At 45.0% G+C, this 22,833-nt stretch overlaps 1 protein-coding gene across 4 annotated transcripts in view; it reads right to left on the bottom strand.

Moving 5' to 3' along the window:
* Iqsec2 (IQ motif and Sec7 domain ArfGEF 2) overlaps window positions 1-22,833 on the bottom strand; it is an 82,199-nt gene that overhangs the window by 33,134 nt on the left and 26,232 nt on the right. For 2 of the 4 annotated variants that reach the window (XM_052760391.1, XM_052760644.1), the window contains exon 3: window positions 11,965-12,060. The exons of 1 other annotated variant lie outside the window; for it this stretch is intronic. In XM_052760391.1, the coding sequence (XP_052616351.1) occupies window positions 11,965-12,060 (96 nt within the window). Of the gene's footprint in view, window positions 1-11,964; window positions 12,061-13,957; window positions 14,057-22,833 lie in introns of those variants that run through there. One more of the 4 variants, XM_052760482.1, reaches the window with a different exon arrangement.

Here is a 22,833-nt window from a genome sequence, read left to right as displayed (position 1 = left end):
TGCTTAGAAATCAAGCATGTAAGTAAGTGCACAGTATTAGAAGCAAAAAGACCTGGGTTCATGGGTTAGGGATGTGGCCCAACGGTGGAGCGCTTGCCTGTCACATGCAAGGCCCTGGGTTCCACTCCTAGAACCACAAAAAAAAAGAAGGGGAAAGAAAGAAAGATATGGAAGAAAGAAGAGAAGAGGGGAGGAGAGGAGAGGGGATGGAAGGGGAGGGGAGGGAAGGGAAGGGGAGAGGAGGTGAGGAGAAGGGAAGGGGAGGGGAGGGAGACCTGGGCTTAAACCCAGGCTATACATGTGCTTCTATGTTATGTGCCCTTGGGCATTGTATTGCCCCACTTGGGAGTTGTTACCTCATCTGTAAAAAGGGGCTCATGCTGCCAACTGCCAGAACTGCCAACTCCCAGGACTGTTGCAAGGTCTAGAACAAACATTAAATGCCTAGCAAACAGTCAAAATGGAAACAAGAGCAATGGGGGATTTTGTTAACTGTTTCTACACCTCGTTTCTAAGGGGCCAGGCTGCATATGATAGTCACATGGAGTGTATGGATAGATAGTAGAGCTGGGAGGGCATCAGATGTTTCAGAAGTGAAAAGGTGGGTTTTCTGGGGACAGCCAAGGAAATGGCAACATCCCATTCCCAGACTCCTCAGTTCAGAGACTATAAGAAAGTATGGAATCCAGGAACGAAAAGGATCAGGAAGAGATGAGGAGGAGAGACAACAAGCAGGGGAAGGCACTGTGGTCCACCTAGCAGACAAGCACATGCATGAATACACACACACATCCATGCACACACCCTTCTCCAACTTGGAGATCCCTCTGACACACTGTTCCATATACACACTGAATCAGCAAAATCACATGACCCAGGTCTCAAGCCCTGAGCCTTAGTTTCCCATTCATCTCTACAACGTGATAAAAATGCCACAACTCGTAAGGTTGTCATGAGGAAAATGTGACAGTCCAGTTTCACTGTTCATTCCCCTCTTACCAAGGACAGGCTCCTGCTCTTTCTCCCTCTGACAGGCCCCTTCTCTTTCCTTTTTAGCCTCCCTAAAGTTCACCTTTCGGCACCAACCTCTTCTGCTCATCTCGGCTCCTCAGTGTCTGCGGGATAAAGTTAAGACTCCAAGTTGGCATTGAAGGCTCCCTCATCATATGGGCTCAGCTGGCTTTTCTGGACAGATGGACTCAAACAGGCCTGAGTATCAATACCAGTCCCACCACCTACCAGCTTGTTGGGCTGGGATCCATTTCTTCACCAGTCTGGGACTCATTTTCCTTATCTGCAAAATGGGGAAATATCCATCCCATAGGGTATGGTCGGATTAAATGAATCCACAAATGCTAAAGCATCTACCGCAGGAGAGGTTGGGTGCTTAACACATGCTAACATTATTATGGCTGCCATTGCCAGTGGTATCTACATTGTTATACTCACTCCTGCCCAACCGTCATCAAACTAGTTCAATATTACATCTGCATGCCCAGCCTTTTCACTCCTTCTATGCCTTTGCTGATTTCATTCACGCTTCATTTCATGCTCCTGACCAAATGCTGCTTCCTGAGGGGTGGCCTCTCTGACTCCCAGCCACAAGTATCCTTTCCTTCTAGCTGGTTCCAGTATTTCCGTGCTGGGTCAGGCTTGTTGATTTCTTTGAACTTCCCTGAAGCATTCCTGTCACCAATCTCAATGCACCTATATGCCCATTACCATCACTACTTTTCCTCTCTGGCAGAAATAGGGGTGCCCTATACTATTTAAGGCCAGGTTCCACCTGAGATCTGGGCTCTCTCCTTGCTCTCTCATGCACAACCACCGGTCCCTTTTATCTCCCATATTCTTAACTGTTCTTTCTTTGTTGCCTCCTTCCTGTCCCCATTTATAGAAGCTCAAGTCTTTCCCATCTGGGAATCAAAACCCTCTACCTGCCTCCACATCTCCCTCTGTCCCTCTTTCTTCTTCACAGCTAAGCTTCTTGAGAAATTTGTCTACACTGGCCATCTCCACTTCAGTACCTCCTACGAGTTCTTCAACCCACTGCAATCTGCCTCTTGCACTCACCGCTGCATGGAAAATGGTTTTTAGGAAGGTTGCCCAGGACTTCCTGATGGTTAAAGCAATACATTCAATTCTGCCCTGGGCTTAACTCCTCCTGTCCACAAGACTTAACAGTCTTAACAAGGCCACTTTGTTCCTTGGTGAGCTCACTCACAGTTGGTTTTCCTTCTCTGGCCCATCCCTCCACCTCTTCTTGGGCCCATCCTGCAGGTGGGTACCTCTTTCCCAGTTCTTCTCTCGTATTCTCTTTCATCTCACTCTCCTTCAATGACGTCATTTCATTTCATAACTTCAGGTGTGGCTCTATCTAGCACAGATCTTTCTGCTGGGTCTAGGCCCATCAAGTCCAGTGCTTGTGAGCCAGCTCCAAGAGGACGGCCCGTACAGCCCTCAGATGTCAGAGGGACCTCTCCCACAACCTTATCAGTGCAAGCCTTGCCTCTTGCATTTCCCACCTGAGTGAAAGCTACTGCCATACACCTAGTCACTTGTGCCCAAAACACACCTTGGAGACCCTATCAGACAAGTCCAACCTTTTGACATTTTGACACGATGACAGCTACACAGTTTGTACTTAAAAATTGTGCAGTCACATTACAAGAAAAAATGCAAAAGGTCTCACAATGTTTTTAAGTAAGTTTAAGAATCTGTGCTAGGCCAAATTCACAGCTATTATTGGCCAAATGTGGCCTAAAGATTGAAGATTGGACACACATACTTGATTCTTCAGTCACTAAAACTTGCTCATTCTACCTCCTAAATAGCTCTAACATTCTGCATGCTATCTTCTGCTCCCTTTGCCCTTCATTCAACCTTTTTCAAATTTCATTGTCCTTCCTACACATGTATCCTTCAAACACATGCACCTTCTGCCTGGAGTACCATCTCCTACATTTGTGCTTGGCTTGCTGCCTGACTTCCTTCAAGTCTCTGATCAGCAATTCACCACTATAGACTCCACTCTTCAAAAGGCACCTATTCACCACACACACCCTGTGGTTTATTGTCTTGTCTACAGTAAGACCCACCAAGGCAGGCATCTGTCTTGTTCAGTGCTCCATTTCTCATGCCCAGAGCAGTGCTTTAGTAAATATTCATGCAATAGATGAATCCATTGCCAAGCCTGAAGACTCCAACCAACTGTGAACTACATTCTCAATCACATCCACCTCCTCCTCCATCTCTCCTTAAGCACCAAGTCTCTGACTCTGGTCCTTCCTTTTGCCCAATCACTTCTCAGTCCATCTCCTCTGCTCTATGCTTATTGTCACTTTCTTAGTTTCTCTTCTCTTGGATGACTACATCAGCCTCTTCCCAAATCTTCCTTCCTTCTAAAATGTTAATTTGATAACGATACTTTCCTATTCAAGAACTGCTCCAAGCTCCCAGCTGTCCCCCTTGAAAAACATAACAAGCCTATACTCCCGAGACAACTGCTTGAGACATGTCTAAACTCTGCCCCCTCTAATATTTCTTTTTGTTCTTTCTTACCTCCAAACTCTGTGCAGACCCTCAGAACATCCTCCATCATCTATTTTTAGCTCTTGACATCACTATGGATCTTAAGTAACTAGCTTAGATGTTACTTTCTTTGGGAAACTTTGTCCGACTCACAACTTAGAAGCAATATACCTCTCTCTTCCTCTCCCCCTTCTCTAATCCACAGGAAAATACATGTCTCTGGTGTTACTTGGGATCTCTAAGAACAAGGAATAGGTTGGAAGTTAGTAATTATGTATGGGACCAGGGACTTAGGATGATGGATGAGCATTGATGGAAGTTCTTGTTTCTTATACTATTACCCTGGACTGGGCTCTGGTATTCTGTTAATGTCTACTCATTTCTGCCCTCCTATCCCTTAGCTTCACTACCTATAACCATTTCTATCACCCAACAATTGAACTGAAGCTATCTTATTAACAACTCTCAAAGGATTTGGATTCCAAACTTTGAAATTAAAATGCCTCTGAATGAATGGTGCCCACCAGAGTCACAAAATGTATTAAGTGTAACTAGCCTTGCTTGACTCTTCTTTTTCTATGCCAGTCCCAAATTAGACCTCACACTGGCCTCTGTGTACACAATCCACTTTTTGCAGACAAGGTTTTCTGTATCCCTGGCTGAACTTCAACTCTTCATATAGTCAAAGATGGCCTCCTGATCGTCCTGCCTCCACCTCCCAAGCGCTAAGATTACAGGCATGTCCCACCCTGTCCAGCTACAATGATTTTTCATACTGACTGCTAATGTGACAGTTTAAAACACAAATTTTATCAAATTATACTCCCATTTCAGATTCTTTCACAGGATACCTTCTTACCAATAATTTTGGCTCTCAACTTTTCTGAGGGGATACAAATCCCTTTATGCATTTAATGAAAGCCACGAACTATCTTGCTCATAAAATTATGTGCATAGTTATACACATGTAGCATTTTGATTCAATTTCAGGAGGTTCGTGGGCCTCATGAAGCCTACCAGGGAGCCATACACTCCACTGTCTTGCTCGATCTAAAAACATGCAGTTCTTTTGCATATGTTATTCCTTCTGCCTAGAATGTTCTTCAGTACTTCACCCATCTGGCTAATTCTTACTTATTCTTTAAGACCCAGAACTCAGGGTGAGTTCACCTGTGCCAGCCCCAGACAGGAGCCTTTCCTTTGAGCTCCTATTCTCTACCTTCTACCCCATTGTGTTCTTTTCTGTCACAGGCCTTCACAGTCTTCCCGCAGCTAACTGGGGATTCACAGAGGACAACAAGAACCTTGCAGAGGCAGTACTCTGTGTCTACTGAAATAAGTACCAATAACAACAACTCTACAGAGTACCCATTGTGTTCCAGGTACTTAGTGATATGAATTCTGAACGAATTCATTTGAATGGAATCATCCACTCCTTAGCCAATAAAATCCATGATGCTGTTGGCAGTGTTCTGTCCTTTTCAACAGAGAAGAAAGGGGATTAAAAGACGTGTGAAGTAAGTTGTTCAAGTGACTGAGTTTGGACAGAGATTGCCATGGTTGTCATGGCAAACAGTGTTACACCATGCCTTACTGCTCTGGACTGTGAGGTTACAAGAGAGCATCAGCAAAAGAAAAGGATTGAGAACTAGGGCCAGAGCTATAATTTCCATATATGTCATGCCAAGGCCAGGAACCTGGTGCTCTCCTTATTATGCATCCTCCACCATCCTCATGTACTATGTTTACCCTCCTCTTTCCCCAAATCTTGCCTGCTATGGTCAGGGCCAGTCTTTGATTCAGAACCATCTTCACACATGTATTGTATTACACACTTTGTTAGTGGCAAAATAAGATCCAAGTACTCTTTCCTCTTCTATAGTTGACAGTCACCTGCAGTTTCACATGACCATCTCCAATCCCCAAAACAGTCTTGAGAGGTAGGCAGGCATTAGCCTCACGACTAGATTGAGGAAACAGAGACCCAGAAGCTAAATGATTTGTCTGAAGTCACAGGAAGTGGAAACTCTTGAGCTTAAACTGATTCTATTTTTCCCCCAATGAAGTCACCATGTTTGGAACAGTGAAAAAGAAGACATGGCCATTCTTCATAAAGGAGGAGAATGAAAGAAAGTTATTTTTTTCAACTCATTAAAAATGTCACCTCCTATAGGAAGCCTTCCCTAGATGCCAGATGGAGTTACATGCTTCTATCCTGGCAGCCAGCTCAGCCTAATTCAGTCCCATTCCAAAGTACACTATGCTTCTTTTCTCCCTGCTAGACTAGAACTCCTTGAAAGTAGGACCAGACCTACTCCATTCCAAAAGAGCAGCACGTGCACTTAACTACTGACTCATCTCTCCAGTCCCAAGAATATATATATTTTATTTAAAGTGTAGATAAAAGTTATTTCCATCGCTTTAACAAGTGTATAAACTAGCTAAAGGTAAAGGTTATTCATAAATCCTGCCTTTATTTAAGAGAAGCATACATTATCTAACCTTTTAATTAAGAGGTGGTCAAAGGTCTGGAAAGACGGTTCCATGGTTAAGAGCATTGCCTGATCTTCCAGAGGATCTGGGTTCCATTCCCAGAACCCATATCATCTATAACTCTAGTTCCAAGGCATCTGATATCCTCTTCTGGCCTCTATAGGTACCAGACATGTATGTGGTGCTCAGACATACATGCAATCAAAACACCCATGCACAAAACCAAATTAATAAAAAAAATTTAGAAGACTTGGTCAAGAGTGGTATTCGAGGCTGGAGAGACTGCTCATCCATAAGAGCATGCTCTTGCAGAGGACCTCAGTTAGACTCCTAGCACACACATCAGAAGACCATAACCTCCTAGATCTCCATCTAATGCCTCTGGCCTCTAAAGACACCTGCAAGCAGCCTGGTCTACATAGTGAGTTCCAGGACAGCCAGAGCTATATAGTGAGACCTTGTCTCGAAAACAAACAAACAACAACAACAAAGACACCTGCACTCACATGCACACGCCCGCACACACAGACCCATAGTTAAAATTAAAATGAATGTTTTTTTTTTTAAAGGAGTGATAGTCTACAGGGGTATTTAATAAGGAGTTGCACAACAGACTTTATGTTTGCAATTTGGATTGGGTATTTTAGAAAAGGTTTCTGCCTGGCTAAGCTGGGCTTTCTCTCAGTAAATCCTCAGAAAAATCTTGCTCTGAGGCATGGTTCTCAACTTGGAAGAATGTACACATTCAAGATTCTCATGCTTGTGATATCCAGCATCACAAGCCTGTGATGTTAGCACTCAGGAGGCTGAAGCAGGAGAATCAAGAGTTTCAGCCCAGCTGGTGCTAATAACAAGACCCCATCTCATAAATCCAAAAAGGAAAAGAGAAATTCTCCCGGCAACTGACAAAGTGGCCCTACAAAACAAATAAACAAAAACCTGTATTAATCTGTACTCCAATCAATGTACATAAGAGGTTCTGTTTTGATACAATCCTTCTGATCTTTTTAAATGTTTACACTTAAAAAATGGTGCTTTGTTATGGTTTCAAAACCTACAGTTTATTATCGAGTAGTAAGATTAGTGCCTATTCATAGTTATTACGTAATTATCTATTTCATTGTTGAATCATCAAATGCTGTTATTTAAACATTTTATTTTACTTTATTTGAGACAGGATCTCACTCTATAGTGTAGGCTGTCCTGGAACTCACAATGTAGCACAGGTGGGTCTCGAATTCATACAGTTCCTCTTGTCTCAGTTTCCTGAACAGTAGGTAAAATTCTACCATGTTCAACCTAATTCTCCATTTTCAATGGGTTGTGTATCTTTTTCTTACTGACTTCTAGAACACAATCTAGATTTAGACAGAGATAGCAACATATTATGTAGTAAACTTTCTACTGCCATTATTTATTATGTATTAACTTTGTGTACAATATCTTTCTCCATACAGTTTTAAATGTTAATGAAGAAAAATATTACTCTGTTTTATGGCTTCTGGGTTTTGTTGTTGTTTGAGAAGGGATCTGGGATCTCACTATGTTGCTCCTGCTAGCCTTGAACTCCTGACTTCAAGTAATCTTTCTGCTTCAGCTTCCTGAGTATCTGGGACTACTGGCATGCACCATCACAACTGGCTTGGCTTCTAGATTTTGTTTTGGTTTTCTGTTTGTTTTTTCTAGACAGGATCTCACTATGTAACCCTGGCTGTCCTACATACTCACTCTGTAGCCCAGGCTGCATTTGAACTCACAGAGATCTGCCTGCCTCTGTCTCCCAAGTGGTGGGATTAAGGGCGTGAAACACTGCACCCAGCTTTGTCTTACAGGTTTTAAAGTCTCACATTGCAAGGCCTTCTGTATCTTAATATTATAATTGAATATTCAAGATTTCCTTCTGGTATCCTACAACCATATTTTCATATGGTCTGAAATGTCTTTTTTTTTTTTTTGGTTTTTCGAGACAGGGTTTCTCTGAGTAGCTTTGCGCCTTTCCTGGAACTCACTTGGTAGCCCAGGCTGGCCTCGAACTCACAGAGATCCGCCGGCCTCTGCCTCCCGAGTGCTGGGATTAAAGGCGTGCGCCACCACCGCCCGGCTTTTTTTTTTTTTTGTGTGTGTGTGTGTGTGTCTTTTTTTTTTAATCACAAACTAATTTCCCATTTCAACATGTGGATTTGCATCTAAACTCCCTACTTTGTTCTGGTTATATATTCCTCTGTTTCTGTGAAGATACAATATTTGCAATTACTGAAGTCTTTTAAATTTTTTTAGATGGATCTATTTTATTATTTTATGTGTACTGCACATCACAGGTATGCTTGGTGCCTATGGAGGTCAGAGGAGGGCATTGGATCCTCTAGAACTGGAGATATGGATGGTTGGGAGCCACCATGTGGGTGCTGGGAATTGAACCCAGGCTCTCTGCAAGAGTAACCAATGCTCTTAACTACTAAGTCATCTTTCCAGTCCATTAATGCACTTTTATGGTAAGGTTTGGGTACATTTAATAGGTAAATCTCCTACATTATTTCTCCTTTGCAAAAATTTAATTAATGAATATTTACTCTTTCCAATGAACTTTAAAATGCAATTGCTCAGTACCAAAGAAAATACCACTGATATTTTTATGACAAATAAAAATTTTTATGATCAAATTTTGATCAAATTGGTGGAAAATGTCATTGTTCATCATATTGAACCTTTCCTCCTCAAACAGAAGATAATCTTTGATAGAGTCAATTCTTACAGCCTTCAATAAAAATTTATAGCCCTCTCCAAAAAATATTTCCTGTTTCATGTAAATTTCTAGGGAGTTTATAGATTGTTTTTACTACTGTGAAAAGTATTTTCTCTATTACATCTTTCAGTTAGATACTACTGGTATTCAGAGAGGCTAATGTTTTGGGTACATATTTGTCCTGTATGTACCTATTACATTGGAATTTCTTAGTAGTTGAAAGAAATTTTCATTTTATTCTCTTGACTAATTAGACAATCATATCATCTTCAGATAATGCTAATTATGAGTCATTCTAATATTTACACTACTCATTTCTTTTTAAGTCCAATTGTTTATAATTGGAATGAAATATACACGTGTATGAAATTGTCAAATAACAAATTCAATAAAAGAAATACCACTGTTTAAGATTTCCAAAAATTAATTAAGCAATAGTGATAGCAATCATTCTTACTTTGTTCTTGAATTTAATGGAAATGTATTAAGTGATTCATTTTTACATTTGATGATTGTCTCTGAATTCTTATAAAAACAAACCTTTACCAAGCTAAGGAAGTTTTCACTAATTCCTAGCTTAAGGTATTAGCTATCTTTTGCTGTGTAACAAATTATTCCACTGTAGCAAGAGAATGTAATGTAAATTTACCAGAACATTTTCCAGCATTAATAGATAATTAAATGATATTTCCTATAAAAGAGAAATATTGCAATAAATTACAATAACAGAGTTCCTAACATTTATCATTATCATTTATCGCTATTATTATTTTATGTATATGGGTGTTTTGTTTGCATGTATGTCTGTGCACTAAGTGCATGCCCAGCGCCTAAAGAGGCCAGAAGAGGGCATTGCATCCCTTGGAAGTGGGTTTCAGAAATTTGTGAGTTGCCATGTGGATATGGGCAATCGAACCCAGGTCCTCTGGAGGAGCAGGTGGTGTTCTGAACCACTGAGTCATCTATCCAGCCACCAGGGTTCCTAATGTTGAACAATCCTTGCACTCTTAGGAAGCCTTCATTAGTTAAGATGTTCTCTCTCACTCTCTTTCTCTCTAAAGGTTTCATGTAGCCTAGACTGGGTTCAAACTTGCTATATAGCCAAATCTGACCTTGAGCCCTTCATCTTTTGGCCTCTACCTTATATTCCAAGTGCTAGAATTACAAACCTATGCCACCAAGGCAAGAAAGATATGCTTTTAATACTCTAATGGGTTCTTTTTTCATAATACTCCATTACAGTATTTGTCACATCAGGTATGGGAGCACAAGCCTGAAATCCCAGAACTCAGGAGGTAGAGGCAGTAGAAACACAAGACTGAGGGCAGCCTGGATGACATAGTGATTTCTAGGACAACCTCTGAATAACTTAGTAAGATAAAGGAAAAACGGGCCAGAGACACAGCTCAGTCTAAAATGCACAAATCCCCGCATCTAATTCCCAGTCCTGATAGATAAATAAACCAAGTTGCTCACTGACATATAATTGTGTGTATGTGTGTGTGTGTGTGTGTGTGTGTGTGTGTGTGTGTGTGTGTGTGTATGTGTGTGTGGTGGGGGGTAGGGTGGAGGATAAAAACCCAGAGCTTTGTGTTCTACCATTTAGCTTTATCTCCAGCCCTGTTCTGCTTTGTTTTTGAGAAAGGGTCTCTCTACATTGCCCAGGCTGACTTCAAACTCCTAGGCTAACGCAACATTCTTGCCTCAGCCTGTTGAGTATCGGGGACTGCGGGTGTGCTACTGAACAGCCTTACATCAGGAACTGGGAAGATGGCTATCTTTTCCTATTATTTGACCTTGCAGGACCTGATAGAACTTTCAGGACCTCCAGAAAAACAACTGGACATGGTATTATTTCTCAAGAGAAAAAAATGCCCACTTTTGTCATTTCATTCCTCACTTTTCCATTCTATTCAGGTTTGGGTTTTTTCCCCCTTTTTTAGGTACTTTCTGTAATTTACATGTTTCTAGAAAATCACCCAATTAAATTACATTTTCACGTTTCTTGGTATAAATACACACACACACACACACACACACACACACACACACACACACACACACCATTTTCTTACAACTTTTCAAAAAAAAAACCTCAGAATTTATGGTAACACCTTTCTTTAAAAAAATCTTATTTTCCTTACATTTTTTTGCTTTTTCCCCAGTCATATCTGCCAGAGGATCAAAACTTTTGTTTTCTGTTTCATTGATTTCTGGCTTCATCTACAGTAATTAGTGGATTCTGTTTTCCTTTTGTTGTTCTTTTTCTAGCTTCTTAAGTGGAATAATTAGTTCATGTAATTTAACCTGCCTTACTCTCTAATAAAAGCACCAGGAGAGCTGGGACTGTAGCTCAGTGATACGGTTGTTTGCCTTGCACTCGTGAAGCCCTAAATTCAGTTTCCAGCACCACAATAAATAAAGAAATGCACTGGAAACTATAGGTATTCTTCTAGAGCCCCTATGACACACCTCACAGGTTATGAAATGTAACGGTCTCCTAAATTAATTTATTAAAAATAGCCTATAAATTCCATTCTTACTTCCTTTTAAATGCAAGGTATTTTGTTTATTTGTTGAGGTGGGATCTCACTGTGTAGTCCCAGCTAGCCTTGAACTCATTGTGTAGACCAGACTGGCTTTGCACTCACAGAAATCTGCCTGCCTCTGCCTCCTGAGTGCTAGGACCAAGGTGTAAGACACCACATTGCAGGGCCTCCCTTTATTTTTTATGTGGCTGTTAATACTTCCTTTTGTTGAATTCTAATCAGAAATATTAAACAGGATTTCCGATTATCTTGGAAATAATGTTGTTCTCCAAAAATGTAGGCAGATCCTTCCCTCTGCCTAAACATCCTTTCACAGTCTACTCAGACAGCAAACTCCTATTCATACTTCAGAACATCTTTCAAATGCCACATATTCCAAGACCAACCACTCCTAGCTATGGAGACAGGCCTCTAAGGATGGATTTCTTTAAAAATAAAAATAAAAAAGAATAAAGTACAAATAGATTGCAAAGGTCCTCTTTAGTCTCCAAACCTGATCTCCCAAGATCCTCAGACATTCAGACAACCACTCCACAATCACTCGGGGGACTAAGGGACACGAGGCAGGGGTGGGGGGTGTCTGGCAATGATGGTGCATATTAGTTTGGAAGGGAAAAGGATTCGGGGAGGGTTAGGTCTAGCTCTTACCTGCTCTCTGCCAGCCTGCCTGAGGGGGTAAGCTTCATGGAGTCAAGGACCTGAGTAGGACAGCAATACTGGTGTAGAGTATGAGACGCTGTGGACCTGAGAGACAGCAAGAGACAGGGAAAGAGAGACAGAGAAAGAGACAGGGAAGGAAGGGAGAGGCAGGGAGGGCAAGGGGGACAAGGGGGTCAGAGTAGGTGGGGGATGGGGAAAGGGAAGGTGCAGAGGAAAGGAAAGGGAGGAGGGGTGGGAGGGAGGAAGGAAGATATGATGGGAAAGGAGGGTGAGAGGGAAGAAGAGTAAAGGGAAGAGGGGAAGAGGAAAGAAAGGGAAGGAGAAGTGGAGGGAAGGAGGCATGGAAGGATAGGGGAGGGAGGGAGGAAGGAGGAAAGAAGAGAGGGAAGGAAGAAGGGGGAGGGGAAGGGAGGGAGGAAGGAAGGAAGGAAGGAAGGAAGGAAGGAAGGAAGGAAGGAAGGAAGGAAGGAAAAAGAAAAAAACCACAAAGTCAAGAAAGAGAGGACAGCACTCAACCACAAACAGAACACAATGACGACAGGGGGCAGTAGAGACAAGAGCCAGGCTTGGGCCTCCTGTGTTCCAGGTGACTCCGTGGGGACCTGGGTTACTGAGAGACGCTGGGACACCACAGCAGGGAAGGGGAAAAGGAGCCCTCCTCACAGCAGACACCACAGGGGAAGGAAGGTAGGAAGGAAAGCAGAGGGAGATGAAAGAGAAGAGAAAGATGTGTGTGGGCAATGCAAGGGCTCCCCTTCGAGAAAACCCTTCATAGGGAGGGAGGGGAGGGCAGGGGCGGGCAGGGGAGGCAAGGGTGGAGCACTGAAGGAGCAGAGGAAAAGACAGAGAGAAACCGAAAGAGACAGAAAAGGAGAAAGAGGAAGGGCTAGACAAAAGACACAGAGAGAAGACAGGGAGAGCCAGAGAATGCCAGAGCAGAGCGGGCTGAGGGCAGAGAAGGCTGAGGGCAGAGAAGGCTGACAGAATCTCAGTGGTCTTGGCGACAGGATGGGACTCAGAGCTTGGGGCGGAAGGGCAGGCAAGGTAGAGGACAAGGTGGTTCCAAGGAGGAGTTTTTTGCTTCCAAGGCCGTTACTGTCCCCCACACATCCCAAGGCTGGGCCCACACTCCACCCCTGTGCTGCACCCCACCCCCACCTCCAGTGCACAGTCTAAAGGCCCCTCTGGCACCTGCTTGATGTGATTAAAGTCCAAAGAATGGCAAGAGGGAAGAGGAGCGACAGTAAGTAGGGGGGCTAAGGGCCTTGTCCCTGCCCTGCCCAACACAGTATGGTTGCTGGGGGTCATACCAAGTGGCCACAGCCAGGACAAGCTGAAAGTGGAGCCTGCCCCTCCAGGTTAGCCAGCCCCTGTCTCTGCAAGTCCCTAGAGGTAGATGGTCAGTACTTGCCACTCAAGAGCCCAAGTAAAAGTCAGAAATGGGGCGGCAGTCCAGCCCAGCTGCCCATTCTCTAATGTAGTACAAGTCAGAAGATGCCCAAATGTTTAGAGAATCTCTGAATGTGAGAATTCTTCTCTGAAGTTCTAAATAGCCACCATCATCTTCAGAGTGGCTGTTTCTCAAGTACCCTCTATGTGCCAGTCACTGGCTCGTCATCTCACTGCATCTGAGCCTCAGACACCCTCAGGCTGCTGGAATGTTGGCATCAGAATGTCAGTGGCTGGAGCATGCAGGCTGCCGGGTGTGCTAGGCTAACACCAGGGCAGTCACAGAGGTCACCTCTCACAGGCCATGGGCTGTACTGCTTGGGGCTCTAAGGTCCTGACCAAGCTGGCTTTCCGATGCCCACAGACTCACTCACTCAAGTCGGCTCCCTCTCCTAAACCAAAGGCCTTCAAGAGTACAAAAAGGGAGCCAGAAACCAGGAAGCCAGGAGGCAGCTGAATCATCAAGCCAGGCTGTGGGTCTAGGTCTGAGCAGGGAGGAAGGAAGATCAGGCTAAGTGGCCCAGGTTCCTACCTGCTGCTCCTCCAGGGGGGTTCCATGAGTCTGGACCTGTCCCAGGGGCAGCCCCCCTCCCTACTCCCTGCCAGGGCCACCCCGTCACTATTCCCACCTCCTCTTCCTCAGTCCTTCCCCAGAAGGAGGAGCCAAGGAGGAGGGGCCAGGCCCGCTGGGCTGCAGGCCAGGCTGCAAATGGAAACTTTGCTCCTTCCTTGCTCTCCAAGGGTTGGGAATTCCTCACAAAAGGAAGCAGTTTAGAGAGCTCTCTTATTCCTCACGGCCAAACTTGGGGCTGGGCCCCCTATGTGCATCTCCTCTGCTATCCCCACAAGCAACTTGTCTCAGCCTGAAAGGGTTCTGTCTCGAGGCCTATTTCAATACCTTCTGTAGAAAATTGAGATACAAAGCTTGGTAGTAGTGGCAGAACCCCAAGATTAGGGCTTAATGTGGCTATTCCAAAACCGGGAATCTGTAACGTCAGTTCTATGACTACTTTGTACTTCTTTTAGCAGTGGCTTGTCACTAACACTCTCCTCTCTAGGACAGTCATATCAAGTAAAATTCAAACCACCCTGTTTCAGATATGACGATGTGTCCCTGAATAATATTCTTTAGGACTATAGTAAGCTCTGAGAGAGAGAGAGAGAGAGAGAGAGAGAGAGAGAGAGAGAGAGAGAGAGAGAGAGAGAGAGAGAGAGAAGCACAATCATACACAGGCCATTTATAATCCAGAGATTGTGCGTATACTGGCCAGTTATAAACTAGAGGTTGTGCCAGGCGTGGTGGGGCATGCCTTTAATCCCAGTACTCGGGAGGCAGAGGCAGGCGGATCTCTGTGAGTTCGAGGCCAGCCTGGTCTACAAAGTGAGTTCCAGGACAGCTAGGACTGTCACACAGAGAAACTCTGTCTCAAAAAACCAAAAAGCAAGCAAATAAATAAATAAATAAATAAGCCAGAGGTTGTGCGTACACATGCCATTTATAATTCAGAGGTGTTCCTCCAGGAAGACTGTGCAGCCTGATTCTAGAGGTCCAACAACTGAAACCTAAAGAGGAGCACAATCTCAGCAAAGTTAATACAACAGGACACAAGTGGGTGTCTGGTACCTGCCTACCCACCATGGCACTCTACTCTCTACATGGGTAGCACCAGAGAAAACAGGTTTTGGGGAGTCTGAAAGATGGGCATGTTCCTGAAAAAGGAATAACAGGTCCAGCTCAGAGCATCCTAGCCTCTCATGGCCCCAGAGCCCAGGCTCCTGGCTGTTCTGAGCAGAAGGCTCCTGGGGAGGGCCAGGGTGGTCAGTGATCTAGAACAAATAGGAGCTGACAGGCTACAGGCCAACCTTCCTGCCTCCCTACCAGGACAACTGGCTCATCTGAAGAAAGCCAAGGCTGCTAGGAAGAGAGAGGCCCTCTGAACCACTACAAACCTGGCATCTGTGGGACTTCTGAAGCCTCCTCTCTCTCTGCCCATCTCCTATTACTGGGTGCTCAAGCCCTTACCTCAATCTCTGCTTTGTTAGCTTCTCTTGGACAATCCTCCCAGCTCCTGCAGGTGCTTCACCTCTGGCCCAGACCTTCCTCTAGGCCTGACAGGGGTTGAGGACAGAAACTGTAGCCCTGACTGTCAGGCTGATGATGGATGACCTCAGGCAAGCCTCTTCTATTCTCTGGGGAGTCCACGAGCCTACACTGCAGATCCTTGTAGAATTCAATGTAGCCATTTATCTGGGCATATCCCATGAGCCTCAGTTTGGTTCTCTATAGAATAGCGATGACAGTTCCCTACTCCATAGGTTTGGTTTGGTTTGTTTGAAACACAGTCTTGCAATATAGGCCAGGTTTGCCTCAAATTCATAATTCTTCTGCTTCAGTCTCTCAAGTACTGGGATTACAGGTACGGGCTACCCTGCCGTGCTCCGCTTATCTCACGGGGTTGTTTGTTCATTTGTCAGTTTTGAAATGGGGTCTTGCTACATAGCCTTTTGGCTGGCCTGCTACTCATTATGTAGCCCAGACTGACCTCAGACTCACAGCAACCCTCCTGTTTCAGCTTGCTGAGTACTGGAATTATAGGCATGTGCTACTACCCCTGGCTTACCTCACAGGTTCTTGTCAAGATTCCATAGGCTTAAGTAAGCACATGATGACAGAAGAGTCTGTTTGAGTAAGAGAGTCTGATTCCGGGCGTGATGGCACACGCCTTTAATCCTAGCACTCAGGAGGAAGAGGCAGGCAGATCTCTGTGAGTTTGAGGCCAGTCTGGTCCACAAAGTGAACTCCAGGACAGGCAGGGCTACACAGAGAAACCCTGTCTCAAAAAACTAAGAGTCTGACCCTTCTCCCAGTGGATGTGGGGGGACTTGCAAGAAGCCCTTTGCTTCAGAGATGAGGAAGAATTCTAGGAAAATACCTGTTAATGAACTGGGGCCTTTGTGTAATTCAGACCTAGCTAAGCATGTTACATAAATTTATATGATGACTCACCAGGGGCTGAATGAATTCAGAGTGAGGAGCTTAAGCTAGCCACAGGGCACTGGTGAGCCCTTCATTCGACAGATACTGTGGACTAGGCACGGTGCTAGGTTCCAAAGGTACAGTATGACCTGTCTTTGGGAAGCTTATGTCTAACTGAGAGGAGACAGACACTCCGTTCATGTGGAGACAGGAAGCAGAAAGAATTCTGTGCAGAAGAAAGGACCTAAGATGCTGCTTCCAGGAACTTCCAAGAGACCAATGTGGCTGAGTGAAAACTTCATTGAGAGACACACACAGGGCCGGAGATGCAAGAAGGGTTCAATCTTGCAAATCCCTGGCGGCCATGATAGGGGTTTCTTACTTACACTAGCGTTACTTTGGAAGTCTGTGGTTCTTGGATAAGCACGGGAGGGAGTATCTCTAAAGCCCCTAGAGTTGGATGAGAAGTATTCTCTGGGAAATATTACTTTCTAGCTTTCATCAGCTACTCAGATGGGCGTGTGACTCCAAAGGGTAAAGAAGCTTTCAACGTGATCCCATGCTTTAAATACCTAGTAAATGAGCTAGTAGCGGGTCCCTAGATCCTTCAGTGACCTAGCCCCTATCTCTCACCCTCAGCTTATCTGGCTCTTCCTCCATTTTTTTTGGGGGGGGGGGATAGGGTTTTGCCTTGTAGCTCAGGCTGGCCTTAAACTCGAGCTCCTGCTGCCTGTCCCTTCTCAGTACTATGGTTACAGATATGTAGCACATCCTCCCCCCCCCCACCTGCACCTCACCCAGACAGGATTACCTCTAATTACCTGAGAGGCATATGTAGCTGTTCCGCGCCTCACCTTAACTAGTACTCTCCCTCTGGGCCCTTACAACCACCTCCCCACCTGAACAGCACTTCCTTGTTCTTCAAAAGTCAGCTAGAAGCTGTGTTCTCTGGGAACCTGTCCTGATCCCACCTAGGCAGGGTAGATCGCCTCCCTAGAGTCCTTCCACTCTGTCCCTCTCTCAGTCGGCTTCTCACAATACTGTTCAATTGGGAAATCTGTAAGAATAGGTGTCTCATTGAGCCGTGTCCCCAGCAGCTAGCACAGGTCTACCTGGTTATATATTTTGCTGGGAGACAATGCACACAGCACGGGAAGCTGCAGGACGGGCCAGTGGACACTAGAGGGCACTGAAGCCCCTGCAATTCAGTGGGTACAACTGACCAGGGCCCCAGTTGCAGCCTTCTAAGGTAAACTCTCTCATTTCCAGATCCTTTCTCAGAACAATCCATCAATCCACTCCCACGGCACATGCAGCTTTAGTTCCTCATAAAGGGGTGCCCACCACCCCTCCCACATGTCTGACCTGTAATACTGTTCATTTCATCTCACACCACTCTATCCTCCCTCAGATAAGTTCTACTCATCCTCCAAGTCTCAGTTTGGATGTCAGCTTGGGTATCTTCCCTGACCCTCAGGCTGGGTTAGGCAAACTTCCTTGATGCTCCCACAACACACCACACTTCTCTTATAATTGTGGGTAATTTATGTTTCCTAACTAGATAGTGGGATCCAGCACAAGGCCCATCACTCTATTATGCAACATCCTGTTAGTCAACCGGTATTGGTAGGTACTAGATCATCCTTGAATAAAAGACAAAAATGCATGAGTGGATAGATTAATGATTTGGGCAAGTCACTTTACCTCCTCTGGATATATGTTTCCCACCCTTAAATCACCCCTACTTGGCAGAATGGCCACGAGAACTAATGTGTGTCAAGTGTTCCCTAACATTACCTGAAATTCAACAGATTATTTTCAGAACTAAAGCAATAATTAATATTTGGAACAATAAAAACAAAGGAAGAAGAGGAGTTGAAAGAGACTCTGCCTGAGCCTTGGATAATTTCTGTCACTTAGACTTAACAGTAATAATAGAATGGTCACCTTTATTAGAATAACAGCAGCATCTCTTATGTGCTGGAACAGAACCAGAAGGCCCCAGATGAGGCTGTAGGAAGACTCTAGTTTCAACCAGAAGATGCTAGGTCAGGGCCAAGTCCAGAGCTGTGGGCATTGCCCTCATATCTGGAGACCAGTCATTACTGGCACAGCTGGTTCCTAACTCTTTACTAATAGGTGAAAACTTGTCTAAGGGGTCATTAATTCCCTCTGTAATTAATGTAAAAACTGCAGGGTTTGTATTAATGGAAAAGTAAGCTCAAGCGTCACGCTGGTAATATTGATAATGTGTGTCTGTAATTATACACTACAAATAACTATAAATTTAGTCACTGAACTAATAAAACAGAAAAATCCCTAAGGCAACCACAACCTTGGTAGCAACTGTACCATCAGTAACATCATGCCGGTTGTTCTGAGGCTATGAAAATCGCCACAAACTGGTGGCAATGGTAATTTGCACCATGTATTTAAAAGTTGTTTGGGGGTGGACATGGTGGCACATGCCTTTAAATCACAGCATTCAGGAGTGCTCTCAATCTGAGTTCAATACCAGCCTGGTCTACATAGAGAGTTCCAGGCTAGCCAGAGATACATAGTGGGAATCTGTCTCAAAAAACAACAATGGAACAACTTTAAAAGGTGTTTTGACTTAAAATAAAGAAACAGGGTCGCTCAGGAATAGGGCATATGCCTAGCATACATGAGGTCCTGGGCTCAATACAAACATCACAAGAAAAAGTGAAAAATGATTTTAGATAAAATGGTGTGTTTTGACATAAGAACATGGAACTTGAAAACAGAGAACAAAGGTCACCTGGAAATAAGTAGGAACCAAAAACTGGGTGGATGGGCAATCTTAACATCATAGGCACCTGCACAGAATATTTCCAGGCTCTGATCTTGAATCTTTATTTATTGTTTTTGTTTGTTTATTTGCTTGTTTGTTTTTAGAGACAGAGTTTCTCTTTGTAGCCCTGGCCATCTGGAACTCACTCTGTAGCCCAGGCTGGCCTTGAACTCAGAGAGCCACCTGCCTCTGCCATCTTAGCGCTGGGATTAAAAGTGTGTGCCACCACCGCCCAGCTCCTGACCTCACTTTTTGTGCACATAACACCTCTGCTGAGTACAGAGGAAACACCAAGCTCTAAGTACTTTACCTCTCTACCCTCACTCATCCTTTTCCAAGAGAACAGAAACCCATCTTGCTGTCTTGTATTACCAGAGGTGAGACAGGCTCTCTGCAGTTAGATGATAGAGACCTTAAGTCACAGAGCAGCTTCCAGGTTCGTGACCATGCTAGGAAGCCACAGAGAAGCATCAGGGAAAAAGAGACGAGAGGGCTCAGGCAAGCTATGAAGAACAATCTTGGTCCTTGACTTCTGGTCTTGATTTTGGTTGGTGAAAAACATGGCTATCGTCCATTTACTAGTCTTAATTTTGTGCGAGGTAACCTCATCATAGCCCTCCCCTCTCTATTTTTGAGCCAGCGCAGGTAAGCTTCTGTTCCCTGCAACAAAATGTATCCAAACTAAGACAAGTGAAATTTGGGGATACAAGTGCGGGGCTTGTATAAAGGAAAACATAAGAACGCTTATGTCAGGAGAAGTGACTGCAATTATTATGGCATTTGTGTTTGTTTGCCCAAAAGCGCCCTCCCTCATTTCCTGACACTTGCTATCACAACCACACACTACAGGCAGACACTCACACACACAGACATTCAGTGACACACAGAGACAAACGCAGCAACCACCAGATATGCTTACATGCAGACAACCTGACATGCATGGCCTTGAAGCAGCATGCAAAGTTGCCCCTGCGCTTATCTCAGCAGCAATGACATGGAGCCTCCCTGACATGCAGCAATGCACACCCACACGTATGAACACAGTGGTGCTGCCTGTAAGGCTCAGGGCAAGAGTCGAAGCTTAACTGGGCTCTGCATAGCCTCCCTCCCCAGCTGCCAAGTGACTCATCCCTAGGGCTGCTAATTAAAGCCAGGACAGAGGGGACAGAGGCAAGGGGAGGGGAAGAGAGGGAAGGCAAGTTTATTTTGGTGCCAACCAGGCACTCAGCCAGCTTAGGGGTCACCCACTTCCGGGGGCTGGGCCAAGCGGAGGCAGGAGAACCCAGAGAGGAAGGGGAGAAGAGGAACCATTTGTCCTATCTCATCTCTCTGGGGCTTCTAGAAAAAGTTCCTCCTTTGGGAAAATTACCCAGCTCCCCTTGGTCCTACCTTCTGTCTTGTTATCAGAAGCCAGATCAATCCCTCCAGGCTTCTGCTCTTATACACTGGCCGTCTACTTCGTTATCACATTCTAAAGCTAGCTCACCTTTGTAGCAACCCTAGACTAAGAGCTCCCCGTGGACAGGGGTCCCAGATGACCCCCTTCTGTGTCACCCTCCTCCCAAACAGATTGTCCACCACAGGCCTGCTCCTTAGAGAATGAATGTTGTACATGCTTCAGGAAAGCAATCAGGTTAAACCCACAACACTGTGGTGATTACAAATCTGATGATCTAGATTCCCACCTTAATTTTTACCATGGGGCAAATTATCTTAGCTTTCTAAGCCTTAGCATCTTTCTTTGTAAAACAACAACAACAATATATAGCCTTTAAGATTATACTGAAGACAAAGTGAGAGACTACATGTGAAGTGCCCAGCTATCACTTGGTAGGGCTGCTGCTGCTCAAAATGAAAAATCACACCTGCACCCCAGGTGAGCAGCAGAAGGAATGATACAGAGGCAAGTTCTAAACCTAGATCTACCAGAAGGACCTCAGACAAATCCCAGGAACTTACTGACTACAGTCTTATGTAAAGTGGGGAAATCACAATATTTCACCATAAATGTACCCGCCAAGTATGATGTGGCGAGCCCAGCTCTTAGAAGTAGCTCAATAAATTGCAGTAGTGATCACAAAGGATAGGTAGCAAGAGGGGCCCAGACCTTTGACGCCTGGGAAGCCTAGGACGGAGGAAGCAGTCTGGGTGGATGAGGGCCAGGCTTCCCACACTGGACAGGATGGGAATTGCTTCCCCCCTCCTCAGCCAGAGAGCGTGTTGCAGGCAGTAAGTAACAAGGTTGGAGGCACAGGAAGCAGTAGGAACAGAGAGTTGGGCCGGGTGGGCAGCCAGGCAGAGCTGAACAGGAAGCATATGGGAGGGAAGAACTGGACACAGCTGGGGCCGCTCTGGGGATCGGGAGTATCTCAGATATGTGAATGGGGGAGCCAAGGGAGGATTGTAAGGTCTTAGTCATCTTAGTCAACCTAGGAGGTCAAAACAAGGAAGAATCTTCAAAATTACCTAAACCAAATTCTCAGTGGGACAGATAGGGACACTGAGGCCCAGAGTGGGAGGCCTCCTCTGGGAACAGAGGCAGCCATTGCTCCTCCTCCCACTTCTCCAGACATCAGTGGCTTCTGTTGCCATGGGGATGTCCCTGGCTCTGAGGGTGTCAGTGGCTCCCTACCCCCTCCCTCCTTCCCTAGCAACAGGCCACCTCCTCTTGCTCTTATTATGCCTAGCAACCTCAGCCTGGTCCCTGGGGCCATGGAGTTCCAGCCTGACCTCTTACAGCCATGATTGCCTCTAGGACAGCTGGAACTCCCTCATCTTCTGCTGATGGGAACAATCTAGCCCCTCCTGCCTGTCTGTTTTTAAGTTCTACACTTGTCCACATTTTGCAGCATGCCTCTAAATCATACAGTCACTTTAAGAGAGGCTGGGGAGCACAACTGGTTGAGCCGCTATCTGACGCTGAGCATAGCTTTACTTCAACTTCCCCCAACTCAGAGAAATCAGAACCATCGTTCCCATTTTATAAAAGAGAAACAAAGGACCAGAGATTTAAGTGACAGCAAAAATCAGACCACCAGGAAGCAGGCTGTGCTGACAGCTTTGTGATCTGCAGCTATGGCCAGTCTCACTCTGGACTTCAGGTTAAGGTACCTTTAGGTCTGACAAATTCTGTTGGCTATACAGGAAACCCAGACATCCATCTTTGCCCCCTGCCCCATCACCGGCTGTTCAGCTTTAATTATACCCTTGCACTCAATACTGAGGGGTCCTAAAGCCTCGGCCCTAACATGGGGGGTGGCCTGCGGTCTACCTACCCTAGTCACTCCTTGCTAATCAGTTTTCACACTAGCTAAGGCCTAGTTTTCTTCTTGGCTCGCCTAACTCTTTTCCAGCCATACATGCACCCATGTATGTACACACTCATGAATGCAGGTGCTTCCTGGATGAGGAAACTGGGGTTCTACAAGAGACAAACAGATAGGCTGAGTCAAAAAAACGGGAAAGCAACCAAAATGGAGTCCTTAGCCTGGATCCAAAGTTTCTACCCCTTTTTATGCTACAGAGCTTCCCTCAGTTCCTGATCACTCAGGTGTGTACAACCTGTAGCCCATAGGCTGCCTATACTCCAGGATAGCTATAAATGGTGCCAACACAAAAT

This window comes from Peromyscus californicus, unplaced genomic scaffold, assembly GCF_007827085.1.
Source record: "Peromyscus californicus insignis strain IS unplaced genomic scaffold, ASM782708v3 Scaffold_10__1_contigs__length_136768540, whole genome shotgun sequence".
Taxonomy (NCBI): domain Eukaryota; kingdom Metazoa; phylum Chordata; class Mammalia; order Rodentia; family Cricetidae; genus Peromyscus; species Peromyscus californicus.
This window is presented reverse-complemented; position numbering and strand designations above follow the sequence as displayed.